Source organism: Saccoglossus kowalevskii, chromosome 11 (assembly GCF_978046115.1).
Source record: "Saccoglossus kowalevskii chromosome 11, keSacKowa6.1, whole genome shotgun sequence".
Classification (NCBI taxonomy): Eukaryota; Metazoa; Hemichordata; class Enteropneusta; family Harrimaniidae; genus Saccoglossus; species Saccoglossus kowalevskii.
Window position 1 is genome coordinate 33858169 of NC_140651.1, and position 14814 is coordinate 33872982.

Here is a 14814-nt window from a genome sequence, read left to right on the forward strand (position 1 = left end):
CTGACAGTACGGTCCAAGCATAACGTATATCGGTACTAGTATACCAAGGAAGAGTGAGTGAGTGATGTGTCAAAACATCACTGACAGTACGGTCCAAGCATAACATCATTTAGCTAGCTTAGCTTCCTTTTAAAACTGTCACATATATAAATTATAATCTGCCCAGATACATGTATGTCTCTTATTACATTGGTATAAGCAATAAATTGAAATTAGTGTTGTCAGTACTTGCTTTAGAACTTATAAATAAGTTTCTATGAAAAGGCAAAGCCAGATTGTAAGTTAAGTCTGGACTGTACTGCACCTGCCATACAATCAACATTGTTTTTTTGTATAAATGTAGTAAATTTTTGTTTTTTTAAGGAGGTGATCTATAATGAGATTACATGAAAATAATGAGTTGTGGATGTCAGTCACTCACTAAATTGAAGTACTGAATCATATATACACAAATATTCATTTTATGTTTCAGTTTTACAGTTCTCTTGATGTTAAAGCAGTATTATTTTGGGTAGCACAAGTACTCAAGTGTGTTGTGTTAGTTTTATTACTTGGAACACTAATATGGACAATGGTACATATGTTTTTAAACAACTCTGTTCTCAACTTATTGTTTTTGGCTTATCCGTAAGTATCTCCTTCTTTGCCATTTGCAGTAATGTGCTCTACTTGTATGTAGTACCCCGGTACATGTATTGGACTATAGGAAATTCAACACACATGTCACACATGCACAGGATGTCCACTGTCTTTTATCTGTACAAAATCCTGCGACGCATGCAGGGTTGACTTTGATATTTTTAGTACACATGTTCAGTCAATGTAGATATTCAATAAACTCAGTATTTTGGGAAGAAAACCAACAACATTTTCGACTCCCGTCTCCGAAGCACAAAAAAGAAGTCTTTGCAGTTAGTGTGTGATATTTCAAGTAGTAATCATCACATTTCAATAAAACTTGGTACATAGATGTCATAGGACACTGCACAGACCTGATAGTTTTTAGTGTAATATCAGTACATACTAATTACCTAATTTGCATAATTAATTAATTTTCAGCTTTTGATATTTCAAGTAGTAATCATCACATTTCAATGAAACTTGGTACATAGATATCATAGGACACTGCACAGACCTGATAGTTTTTAGGATACCGTACTTCCCCGAGTATAAGCCCCTCCTGAGTATAAGCCCAACCTCTATTTTTAGACAAGTTGAGGGCATCCCCGAGTATAGGCAGAGGGTTTTACCAGGCGTCAACGACATTTCTTAAAATATGCAAGTGAAAAGTGTATTTCATTGCATAATAATCGTGATTGGTATGGTAGTTTGGTTCCTGCTTTTACAAGAAAACTCCTTTAATTTCAGAGTGCATGGCCGGCGAGCCTACGGAACATGGTTCGCACCTTTTCTATTCTGTTATTTACTCACGATGAATCCCGATGTTGCAATACTGAAGTAATTAATCCATATTCCTAAAATTTTGAGTAGTGGTTTTAGAAACTCCAAAAATGGTCATTGAACATCGTTTTTAGTCTCTGTTCGGACGCAGTCCGAAAACGGGGACTTATGTTTTGACCTCCGTGTGTCAGTGCGTGCGTGCGTCTGTGCGTGTGTCCTGACCTGTATCTTAGAAATGCCTGGACCAATCACAATCAAACTTCACACATACATCATACATGATATTATACATATGCACGTCAATTTGTTTCACGATCTGATTCAAGATGGCCGAATGGCGGCCATTTTTGTGCTTAAAAATCAACCATTTCTCGGCTGTTTACAGATGGATTTTGTTCAAACTTGGTATATACATTAGACATTATGGGACCTTGATGCAAATAATTTTGTTTTTCAGATAAGATTTAAAATGGCCGACTGGCGGCCATTTTGTATTAATGACTTGCTTTCACTGATTATGTTCAAATTTTAAATACAGATATATTGATTTGACAATCCTATTCAAAATGGCCGAATGTTGGCCTTTTTTGTGCTAAACAAACATCAAATATCAAGCATTTATGGCATTTATGGATGGATTTTGTTCAAACTTGGTACATATATTAGACATTACAGGTTCCTGATGCATATCATTTATTTTTCAGATCCGATTCAAAATGGCTGTCTGGCGGCCATTTTGTTTTAATGAATAGGCTTCTAGACCCATATCTCCGACTTGTTTTGACTGATAATTTTTTTCCAATTTTAAATATTCATTATACATCATGTCATAGATAAACAGATATATTGGTTTGACGATCCTATTCAAAATGGCCAAATGGTGGTCATTTTTGTGCTAAAAAATCATCAAATATCAAGCATTTATGGGTGGATTTCGTTCAAACTTGGTACATACATTAGACATTACAGGTTCCTGATGCTCGTCATTTTATTTTTCAGATTGGATTCAAAATGGCTGACTGGCGGCCATTTTGTTTTAATGATTGGGCTTCTAGAGCAATATCTCTTAAATGCTTTGACTTATTATATTTAAATTTTATATATTTGTTATACATCATGTTATATATATACATGTATTAAAAATGGCTGATTTTGAATGCTATTCCAGAGCAATATCTCTCAATATGGAAAAGTACTTGCTACTTCTTCAAATAATCATGTCCATTGAGACCTTCGTGAATGGGATGTGAATGAGCAAACTATTCTTCGACATGACTTGTTGGCCAATCTCAGTTTACTTTTGTGGGTGATATTCGCTCACATTCGATCAGGTTGAAACTGCATGCATTGGATCGTAGAGTTACAATAAAGGAAGCGTAATGTACATTTAAACAATACACTGTTTATTATGGCGATGTTACAACAAAGAAACTACAATGTAACAAGAAGGCAACTGATGAATACACTATAGAATGCCCCTTTTATAGGGTTCAGTAGGATTCACACCTATTGATTAAAATAAGAGGGAGACACAGTGATAGGTTTTCAATGTTGATACATCAGCTTAGAATACATGCATACATAGAATTCACGTAAGGTGTGACCTGAAATAGTTCATAACGGTTAAAGTTAAATAATGTACGTAACACACTAGGTCTTATATAGCGACCTTAGACAGTTCATAAATGACAGCTGATGAATCCTTTCTTGAGTCTGTATAGCGGCTTTGCACGTAGTTCGTCTGAGGTAGAATGAATGGCTGTCTGGAGTAGGAGTTTGCGTTGCGTTTGAAGTTGTAGATGGGGTCGGAGAATGCGCTTTTGGCGACGTTTTCTCTTTGGTATGTTTGTTGACTAGAAGTCACTTATCTCCAGCGAATATAACTTTGTGATTGGCCGATTGACTCTTTTGCAAATGATTAACAGTTGCGTCCGATTTGCGATCGGAGACAAAGAGTTCACAAACAGGCCATAAAGCATAATTTCCTAACCATTCTGGACCTTGCCACCAGAGCGTAGAATTACGTAATTCCTTAGGGTTAAGTCCACGTGTTAATAAATCTGCTGGGTTAGAGTTGGTTGGTACATACATGCTCTCTTGCGGGAAGCTGTTGATCTTCGTTATGCTGTTTGTAGTGAACTGATCTGGTTTGCCACGATTATTGATCCAGTGTAGTACAATCTGGGAGTCTGACCATAAAACATGACGGGTGATGTAGACAATGCGGAAGTGACAAACTTACTAAGTCGGGTTGCTACTACTGCAGCCATGAGTTCAAGTCTAGGCAATGTTAGTGTGTTGTTCTTGATTGGTGCAACACGTGTTTTTGACATCACCAGTGTGGTTTGATTTCCCGATTTTATGTAAACAACACCACTGTAAGCTTTGGTTGAGGCGTCGGACAAGGCGTGTATTTCGTTCTTGTTGTTGTTGTCATTGGAGAAGAACGTCGGTTGATACGAATGTTGGTTACTTCCCGTAAGTCGTGAGCTATATTTACCCAGTCGCGCTTGAGTTCGTCCGATATAGGGGTATCCCAATGGAGAATTAGTTTCCATAGTGACTGGATGAGTAACTTCGCATGAACATGGACTGGTGAGAAAAGACCTAGTGGGTCATAGAGGCTTGCTGCAAAACTGACTACGTTACGTTTTGTAGTCATAGTGTTGATGTTTGGTGAGTCTAGTTGTTTCATGTAGAGGACGTCACTGTCGGTATTCCATTTCACGCCTAGTACACTGACAGTAGTATTTGGGTTTGCCTTGTTGTCCCGGATAGCTGCTTTACGAATAGTTAAGTCATTCGTACTCCATGATCGGAGGGTAAATCCACGTGCAGATAATAATTTGGTAGAGTCTTCATAAAACTGTATGGCTTCATTGGTATCACGACTGCCAGTAATTACGTCATCAACGTAAATATTATGTTGTAAATCTTTAGCTGCTGGTACTTCCGGATGGTTATTCAGTCGATTCTTGACAGCGGCATTTAATATGAATGGGCTACATGTGGCCCCAAACAATACGGAAGTGAATTGATATGTGATAAACTCACTGTTTGGGTCATTAATGTCCGATAGCCATAGGAACTTTGTATATTTTCGGTCTTCATTGGCAAGCCTTATCTGCAGGACGGCCTTTTCGATGTCACTTGCTAAAGCGATCGGGTTGGACTGAAAACGAAGCAAGATTGCGGTTAAATCGTTTAGTAGAGGTGGTCCTGTTTCCAAACAATCATTTAAGCTGGGTTGTCCCATGGCTGAGGTCGCACTGCAGTTGTACTCAACTCGAATTGGAGTTGTAGAGCTATCGCGTTTCACGGAGTGATGTGGAAGAGAGTGACCACTGGAGGTGTCTGCTTGCTGTACACGCTCGATGAAACCATTTTCTAGTTGATTAGAAACCACCTTATCGTAGATGTAAGCAAAATCACATGTCATTTTCTTGATCATGTAACGAGTGCGTTTATTCGCAATGTCAAAGTTCGTTGGTAATGGGTTGTGATTTGGCTTCCAAGGTAGTTTTGCAGTAAAACGATTATTTTCTTCAGACAAACAATTTGTAGTATAATTATGAAATTGTTCGTCCTGTGTGGTCTTCTTTTCTGGGGGGTTCATCACATCGCGGATACCGATAGATTCTAGCTCCCAGTACAAGGCGACGTTCTTGGTGAGCAGTTCATCGTCAGACTTGATAGCAGTTAGATGAAAAGTCTATACTTGATTATTACCAGATTGACCAGTGTAAATGGGCCCTGACAGTAGGTATCCAAAGGATGAGCTGACAGCTGTAGGACCGTTGCCTCGGACGACGTGGTTTCCAACAAAGTCCCAATACCGGTCTGCACCTATTAATATGTCTATTGTCATAGTAGGTGCATCAGTGATTGGATGTGCGAGCTTGAGTTTGCGCAGGTATTGGAGTTGGTTTATATCGGTGTTTACATTGTTTGTAAGATTGTCCGAAATTTCCTTTACATAAAGGAGATCGATAGGTGCCTGGTTACCATCACGTTGATGTAGTTGCAGAGTTGCAAAAGACTTCAGACTAATAACTTCTGTGCTGTGTACTTTTGCGTTGACAGTCTGGGCAAACTGTTCAGTTACAAAGGATCGATCAGCTCCTTCGTCGAATAATACTGTTGCGAGTGCAGTATTGCCCCCATATGAAGTTGGAATTTGGGCTGTTTTTAGTAATACACGACGTGTTCGCGAATCAGGTGCACATCTCCCCTGATACAAGTGTTTTGGTTTAGTCAAATTGTGTGAAGCATGTGTAAAATTCATGCTCACGTTAGTATTTTGGATTTCTGATTGGCTGGAAACAGTTCTGTTGTCATGGAGTGACGTATGGTGTTTACCTTGACAATGTCTACACGTGCAGCGGGACTTGCAATGTTTAACAGCATGGTTCCCGAGACAATTATAACAAAGTTGTTTCCGTTTGACGATGTCCAGTCTTTCCCTATGGTTGGAAATCTTGACACAGTTTGCGGGATTGTGTTGTTCATCACAGTACACACACTGTCGTTGCGATGGTCTTTTGCACCCGGGGTTGTAGTTATTTACAGGATTATGTCCAGTGGTTGCAGAATAACTATTTGTAGCCGTGTTATAATTACCGGATGCTGTTCTCGTGTAGAATGCTGCAACGGTCGAGTTTTGTGGGCTGTCAAGATTTGGCATTTCGCCAATTGTTAGAATACGTATTTCGTTCAGCATTAGTTGACTTAGATGTGACCACAGTCAGCTGGCGCACACGTGATAATAAAATAAATACGATATTTACTATATGGGGGCCGCCATCTTGAATGACGCATAAATCTAAATAAGAGACAACTTATGGCAGCCCCCATAAATTAAATATCGCATTTATTTTATTATTATATCAGATGTGCGCCAGCTGACTGTGAATGTGACAATGTCCATTCGTGATCCGAGTTGGCTCGAGCTAGCTGGCGTTGGAATTCTATGGGCAACTTCTGTAAAAGGAGTGGTATGAGTAGTTTCCCATAATTAGTTTCGCCTTCGCCGAGATTCTTCAAGCCCCGAATTATTGTTTCCAATTCGTAAGCTGGTCGGGTTGTTTTCTGGCGGTACTTGCTCCCATAGAGATGTCATGTATGCATTGATGATAGCTTGTTTGTTGCCATACCGTTTTTCGAGTAGGTCCATGGCAGTGGTGTAGTTGACGTCGGTAGTGGCTAACCCGTCAATCAGTCACTTTGCTTCACCTCCAAGAAAACTGCGGAGATACATTTTGTAGGTAACGTTCTGCACATTCGATAGCTGATTGTCTGAATGAATGGCAGCGTTGTACGTGTCGTAAAACTCAGTCCAGAGGAGAGTATCTCCGTGAAACGTAGGGATCTCAAGTTTTGGCAGTTGTATGGACTTAAATCTGGTTGGTTGTTGCGTAGATTCAACTTGTGTTGGCTGGCTTACTTGTTGTGCGGTATCAGCTCTTGAATTTCCCGCATTAGCTGTAGTAAACCTCTTCGATTTCATATAGATCGGTCTTGTTGAATTCTGGGTGTTCGGGTGGAACTGCGTTGAATATCTCGGCGTCGACAGCGAGCAGTCGTTCCATCCGTATCTTTGAGACATCATATAGTCGTTGAATTTGTTGGAAAGCCAGTTTTTTGTTTTCTTTTTGTTCGTAGTCCCGGATCAGCGGTTCTATCTGGTTCATTATCGTGGTGAGTTGCCTCCTCGCCGTTGTTCTGTTTATTTTCTGTTGAGATATGTTGATTTCTGCGGCGGCGTCGTTGACGTGTTGAATTTCGTTGTCAGACATGTTGCTGGTAGGTTGTTAACAGTCTTGAGTAGAATGCACTGCAGAATCTAGTTAGAATTGTTGAGTATCTTGGTCTCGGCACCAAAATGTGGGTGATATTCGCTCACATTCGATCAGGTTGAAACTGCATGCATTGGATCGTAGAGTTACAATAAAGGAAGCGTAATGTACTTTTAAACAATACACTGTTTATTATGGCGATGTTACAACAAAGAAACTACAATGTAACAAGAAGGCAACTGATAAATACACTATAGAATGCCCCTTTTATAGGGTTCAGTAGGATTCACACCTATTGATTAAAATAGGAGGGAGACACAGTGATAGGTTTTCAATGTTATCGACCTTGCAACTGATTCCTATTGCGTTCGTGCTGTCTATTGATTATTATTAAATGGCTTATGTAACTCGACTCTCTGTTAATTTATAATAGAGATACATGTATTGAAGTGTGAAATCTTGACATGTAATAGCTTCTACTGGCTATATCTCAGCTAATACTGCTTGTGAACGAATAGATAAAGCAAAACATGATCTAATAATATAACTAAATTACGAATGCAAAAGAATAAAACTGAATAAACAACAACAAATATGAATCAATAAGGAAAAACACAAGTGGATAAGCATCCACGACAACTTTTCGAAACAGCTTTTGGGAAAAAATCACCGTTTTTTGTCGAAATCAGATCGCATTTTAACATCGCGGTAATTTACTTCCGCATTACGTTAAAAAAATTCGTCTGTACGACACAGCATTTTGATTGGTTAACGAAAGACATGACCTGTTAGGTCAAAGGAAGTTGTTCAGGTCAAATCATGATGAAAAACAGTATGGCGGAAATTGCTTTGTATCGAGAGTGTGCGAGCGATCAAAAACATTCTACAACCAAGATAATGATAAAGATCTTGCCTTCGACAGTTTTCCCACAGACCCTACCCATTTTTGCACCGTAAATTCAGACTCTACCCGGTATGTAAACCGTATTGTAATAAAATGTGTGTATTTTTATGAACATATTTGTTTCTTCATTGTAAAAAGTGTCGTGGAAATCAAAAAATCTCCAAATGTAATTTTGATGATTTTTCGAGGTCGGGAAGAGGGTTACAATTTTAACCCCCACCCCCAAATATCTTTTCTAAGGTGGTCCTCGAGTATAAACCCACCCTCTAATTTTCCCGATTTTACATGTTCAGGCCCCTGGGCTTATACTCAGGGGAAGTACGGTAATATCAGTACATCACCTAATTTGCATAATTAATTAATTTTCAGCTTTTGATATTTGAAGTAGTAATCATCACATTCCAATGAAACTTGGTACATAGTTACTTAAGGACTGTGCAGAGACCTGATTAGTTTTGGGGTAAATATGTGTACATATTAATTAACTAATTTGCATAATTAGTTATTTTTTCCATGAATGTTCCACTGATATATAAAGAACCACTAATTGGATTTTAATGAAACTTTAGTATTCATCATCACATTTCAATGAACCTAGGACTAAGCAGAGACCCAATTAGTTTTTGGTAAATATTTATGCTTATTAATCACCTTATTAAAATAATTAACACTGATATCTCAATTACTGATCATAACATTGGAATAAAATTTTGTACATAAATGCTTTAGGACAATAGACAGGCCTGATTAATTTTGGGTTGAAATTTGTTCATATTAATTCTCTAATAATAATTCATAGTTTTTTTGTTCTAATCACATTTCAATGAAACTTGGTACATAGATATTATATTACATTACGCAGGCCTTATTAGTTTTACACTCAAATCTGTTCATATCCGTTACCTGATTTACATAATTAGTTTTCAGCTATTCCATCAATATCTTAAGTACAAGTAATTTTGGATTAATTTTTCTTTCTAAGCTTTGTTTGATTTATTTATTGTCTTTCAGGTTAGTATCTTACTTCTTACTGTATGGTTCTACTTTAGAACCAGATAAGGCTAACACTGAAGAATTACATCAATTCAACACAGCTGTTCTACCACATCATAAATGCACATTGTCTCCAGACGCCATCAGACATGAAGTAGACCTCCTACGTTTTGATTTTAATGCCAAAATTAAACAAGTTTTATTTAATTCTATGGTTTGTGCATATTATGTTGGATTTGTACCAGTCTGTTTTGTGCAGGTTAGTATAACACCAATTTTAATTCTCAATAAATGTCTACATTGTGATTGTGCTATCAAATGTCTTTTTACTGTTTTACGAATGTTACACATTCAGTTATATTTGCCTTATCAAAATCCAATATTTACCATTGGCTAGTGGGCTTTACTGTATGGAGAAGTCTGTGTAACGCGCCTTCTTTCAACAGTATGGCTGTCAAATTTTTAATTATCTCTGAAAGAAATGTGTATATATGTTAACATAGTGATTATGTTATTATTATTATTATTATTATTATTATTATTATTTTGTGATGGTAATGCCCATAGAATGTAAGTACTGCTATATACAACTGTGTAACTGTGACTCCATAGAAAACGTATGTATTTAGTGGATTTAGTTTTGGTGAACCCCATAAAACAGTATGCAGAATGAACTACTAGTATGTAATTATGACACTTTACATTTACTTTTTTGCAGAATTCCTTGTACTTTGATATATGGTGGTCATGTCAACATATTGGTTTTGTCTGGTTGAACTCTTTTGTTATGTTTACCACACACCTGATGCCATCCAAGTATTGTGATGTCCTGCATCGATGTGCATTGCATTTAGGAAAATGGCAGAGAATTGACCATGGATACAGTAACACACCACAGCATGTGTAAGTCTTAATCATGGTCTGAATTATTTTCTTATACAATTGTGTGTGAGCAGTCGGTCCGTGTTAGTCAGGCATTTTATCATTGCACGTGTACAAAGTTATATCACTGTATAACGCTTTACCGATTTTGTGAAATTTCACTAAGTCATTTACACATGCCTTGTCATGTACTGTAAAATCTGTATTAGAAATCTTCTATTAAAATGGTACAATACAACAGGGGTGAATTGTCTTCTATGAGAGCACCTACACATATGAGAAATAGTAAAATTTTGGTTCTTAATTGTTCAGAAAAAATTGATGCAGCTTCTATTAGGGATGTGACTTCTAATACAGATTTTACAGTAGTCCCAAACATGAATGGCTTCTGTGGCAAAAATCTTTCAGCACTCGTACATGAAATTTGTAAGTAACAAAAACATCAGGAGAGACAACAGGGACATTCAATGTCCAGAGCCTGGCATGAAATTATTTAATTTTGGATAAACAATAAATATAACTTAGCATAATAATTACTACAATAGAAACGATTAACATTTTTATGCAAATTACCTCTATGCCATTTCCCTAAGGAGAGCACTGGTACTTGCCTCAAGTGGGCATCCCTGTTTTATGAGAGACTAAATAAAATGTATTTTATATTTCAGTTGGTCTGATATGACTGTATGGCCACAAGGTGTACTGGTACGATATAACAAAGGTTTATATAAAGCAATGGGGCCACAAAATGTTGCATATCCAGCTGACAGCTCACATGCACGATTTTATGTAAGTATAATTGTATTTTTATATTCTGTGTCTAGTTCATATAGATCGTGATTACCAGTATACATCATTTATTAGTGTTTGTTCAGACATAGTCGGAAAATTGGATTGAACTCCATGTGTGCGTCTGTGCATCTCTATCCCAACTTGTGTCTACATATACCTGTTCTGATGAAGTTCAAACCTAACACATGTATCAGACATTGTATCGGACATATGTACATCCCTTTGTTTCACCTTTCTATTCAAGATGGCTGAATAACTGATGGCTAAAAATGTATCAAAATCACACATTTTCACCATTCCCAAACTGGATCTCAGTCGTGTGTGAACTGATATGGTTTAAACTTACCATACTTGACCAACTTAGTGCCCATGCTCGATTAAGCACCCTCTAACCACTTTCGGGGTATTTCTGTTTTCTGGGCCACATTCTATAAAGCGATCATCCTTCCGAATGATTCCCAATTGAATCATGAAGTCATGAAACCCAGTCAATGAACATCATTGAATATATTTCCAGAGTCCATCATGAATGGGGTTTGAACTGGTAAACTACAATTCAAATGACCTGCACAGTCTTAGTTTACCTTTCCGAAATTGTGATTCGCCAGTTTTTAAAAAAAAAAAAATTGCCATTTTTACTTTGAAATCAGTGCACTGCAACTTTGTTGTTTTGCAGTCTGATCCAATTTCAGTAGTTTTGCATAAAGTGGTTGAAACTTCTCTGATAATGCTCACATTATTTGTTTGAATTTACTATAATGCTGGCATTTGGTTGCCCATTACATTTGTCACCCAGTGAACCAAATTTTTTCTGCAACAACAGAATACATAACTACCGGATTCTGCCGTAAATTCGCCCATCCGAAAAATCGCCTTGGGCGGTTTCACGGCTAGTGGGCCCTTATTTTGGATTCAAATTTTCAAAAAATTATCATCAAATATTTTTAGGGTCTTATATTTTCATTGAAAAATCCACCTAAGCCGATTTTCAATGCCGGCAGTTGGACCACCCAAAACGAAAGAAACTATTACAGAAGCTAATCTAAAATTTTATACATTTTTTTCTTGCTGGATTAAAAAGTAGACATCGCATCTTTCTCCAAAAAAATCACATTAATGAACCTCATGAGCCAAATACAATTATATTGTTTCATTTTATTAGTAAAAGACGTTTCAAATAAAAACGAACTGCAGCTGCATTGCTTAGTAGCAAATGGTCATCTGCGTTTTACAATTGTTGATTATTTAAACAATAATGAACGACCCGCCAACCCATAATGGGCAAAAGCTCACTTTGTACGACATATATGTACGAGGCGTGAACAAAATTTGGAGAAAAATCTACAGTGAACGGAATAGTTCGTGAATCTGAATAATCTAAAATGTCTTTCTGGAAATTGTTTCCACAATCTCGTATGGCAAACTAAGAAAGAAACTAGTTTTAGTCCATCAAATATAATTGTATTGAACTCATTTACATTGCGAGTGAATGAGTGACTGATGTGTGATGTGGAGTAGCATTACAGTGATCGCCCGAGCGAACGGCACACCGTGACTGGTGTCGGGGACTGGTACGCCGTATCGGTGTCCACCGCGGCTTGCACTACACTACACTAGATCGCTGCCGTGGTCCAGCTGGATCGACTGTGCGTAGGGATGCGTACCCGGGGCACATGTACGTAGTTGCATTGTTACCCCATCCTACTACTGTTGTCAAACAATCAAGGTAGATATTATTGGCAACTGTCCTTTCTGTGTAATAGTTAGTTTAAATTTCACGGGAGGGCGGGATTTGACGAATACTATGAAGCCAAACGTAGCGTAGCGGGCGAACGAACATGACCGGAAAGCCAGTGGGTGTTAGCCATCCTAGAAGGAGAACCAACAGTGATTTTAATCTCACTGTATCAATAAACAGATACACAACTGGGAACACGGATACTTTCATTTATTTATACAAACTGTGCCCGAACTCTTACATTTACCGGGAGTCGACGCCGAGGAAATAAGAGTCACGTCGGTCTTTCGTCGATCTCGTTTCGCAAATTTTATAGTACAAAAACAGAACAAATTCATCTCTCTGTACTCGTAGACATACATTGTACCCCCATTTTGTTTATCGCATTTGTTTGTATAAATTATCCTCGGTTAGCCTCACTTCAACAACACGATAAGGCGAACTAATCAGGAGACCACCAGGACAGCAGCACCAGTCGCGGAATCTAGAAGCGCGCGTACTAGATGAAACACTTCGACCTAACGCGCGTTAGCGTACAGAGCAGACGACGATGCCTTCAACTATTGTCTGATTTCGATATTGAAATCCGCTGTTATTGGTTATGGATCATTTAATTTGATGTCGAGTTTGATATTAAATACTTGTTATCTAACAATATTTCTTCTTTTTCAATAGTTTATTCTTTATTCGTTTTCGAAATCAACATTGTATTCATATCCATGGGACAGGGCCTTGATGCTCAATAATGTAATACATTATCGCGAATAATCTGCTGCAATGACGTCATAAAATCCACTGGTATTGATAATGCTATAATATAATACCTAGTAATGATTATAATAACATGCAAAAAATAAATTTGTTGAATTGTTATGAAATGCAAATAAATTTCAACTTGTTTCATCATAAGAGAATGATTCCGTTCGCATTTTCAGCGATCGATGCGGTAGAAATGAATATCTGCCATGTTTGACCTGAGACTGTGTTCTTTGACCTGACAGGTCAAATCGATAATTAACCAATGATTTGTTTTTAAATAAAAAAATTAGTTGTTTTCAAAAGATAAACTGAGCATTTGAAGAATAATTTAACATTCTTTACAGCGATAACAGCTTGTTGCCAAAACGAAGCTAACCCATTCACGCTAGTCGCAATAAACATCAATACTCTTGAATAGGCGTCAATGACTACGGCGAAACCTTTAGGCATCAAAAAAGATTAAAATAACACTTTAAAAAACTGCAGAAAAATCGCCCTGGGTCGTTTCTTGGTCCCAATTTATTTTTTTAAAAACCCGATCTGCCGTTTAACGGCCCTGGGCAAATTTACAGCAGAATCCGGTACATGTATAGCTACAAATGATTGTGAATCGCTACTAGTGATGGACTGTGTATTTAATTCAGAACAGAGACTATGCATTCTCAATACTTGTGCATGCAGTTCCGAATTCATATTTCTGACATGTCTGGACCTATCAAGTTCAAACTTCACACATATATCAGACCTGCATTTGTGTCAAGATCCCATTAAAAATGACCGAATGGCGGTCATTTAAAGCTAAAATATACATTGGAATTGCACATCAGAGCATTTGTGTCATGATTTGTTATTCCTGTTTCTAAATAGCCGCAACTGACTCCATCCTGTCTGTAATATTGTGACAGTCAGAATAAATAATACAGACATGAATATCATATACAGACTATTAAAGGAATAAATCACACAGCTGACTCCAGTTTGAATCATGCATATCATACAAGTGTCAATCAGAATAACTAATGCAACATTATCAAACCATTTTGGAACTATATTTTGGGTAATCATTGATGGATTTGGTTTAAATCTGTTGCACAACAAAACGATTTGCCTGAGCTGTTAAAGTGTAATACATTTTGAGAGATATAACGTGCATGTATCACCAGATATGTATATATGCACTCATATATACTCTTACATTAAAAATGACAGGGACTGTATCATGACTTTTAGGCATGTGTCATATAGTGACGAGTAAATATATTATTAATATTCTTGTTTTCAGTTTATGTTCCATAAGCCGTTAAGGCTTCTGAATTGGTTGATCAGCCTGCAACTGTCACTCATATTATACCAGCTTTACTTACTGCTTAGGTCGTCTCATTGGAACCACATCATTACATTGTCATTAATGCTTTTTTCAAACTATTATATTCTTTTTAAGATTCTCAGAGATCGATTTGCTCTTGGAAAAGTTTATTCTCTAAAAGATGAAAAATGAGTACACTGTTATCACTTTAATATTATAAAAATAAATTTTTTTATCTCTCTAA

At 37.3% G+C, this 14814-nt stretch overlaps 1 protein-coding gene across 1 annotated transcript in view; it reads left to right on the plus strand.

The window, feature by feature from the left end:
• LOC100378802 (transmembrane protein 39A-like) overlaps nt 1-14814 on the plus strand; it is a 31468-nt gene extending 16654 nt beyond the window's left edge. The window contains exons 4-8 of the mRNA XM_002731771.3: nt 473-627; nt 9112-9352; nt 9812-9996; nt 10644-10764; nt 14547-14814. Of these exons, the coding sequence (XP_002731817.3) occupies nt 473-627; nt 9112-9352; nt 9812-9996; nt 10644-10764; nt 14547-14762 (918 nt within the window). The 3' untranslated portion in view covers nt 14763-14814. The remainder of the gene's footprint in view (nt 1-472; nt 628-9111; nt 9353-9811; nt 9997-10643; nt 10765-14546) is intronic.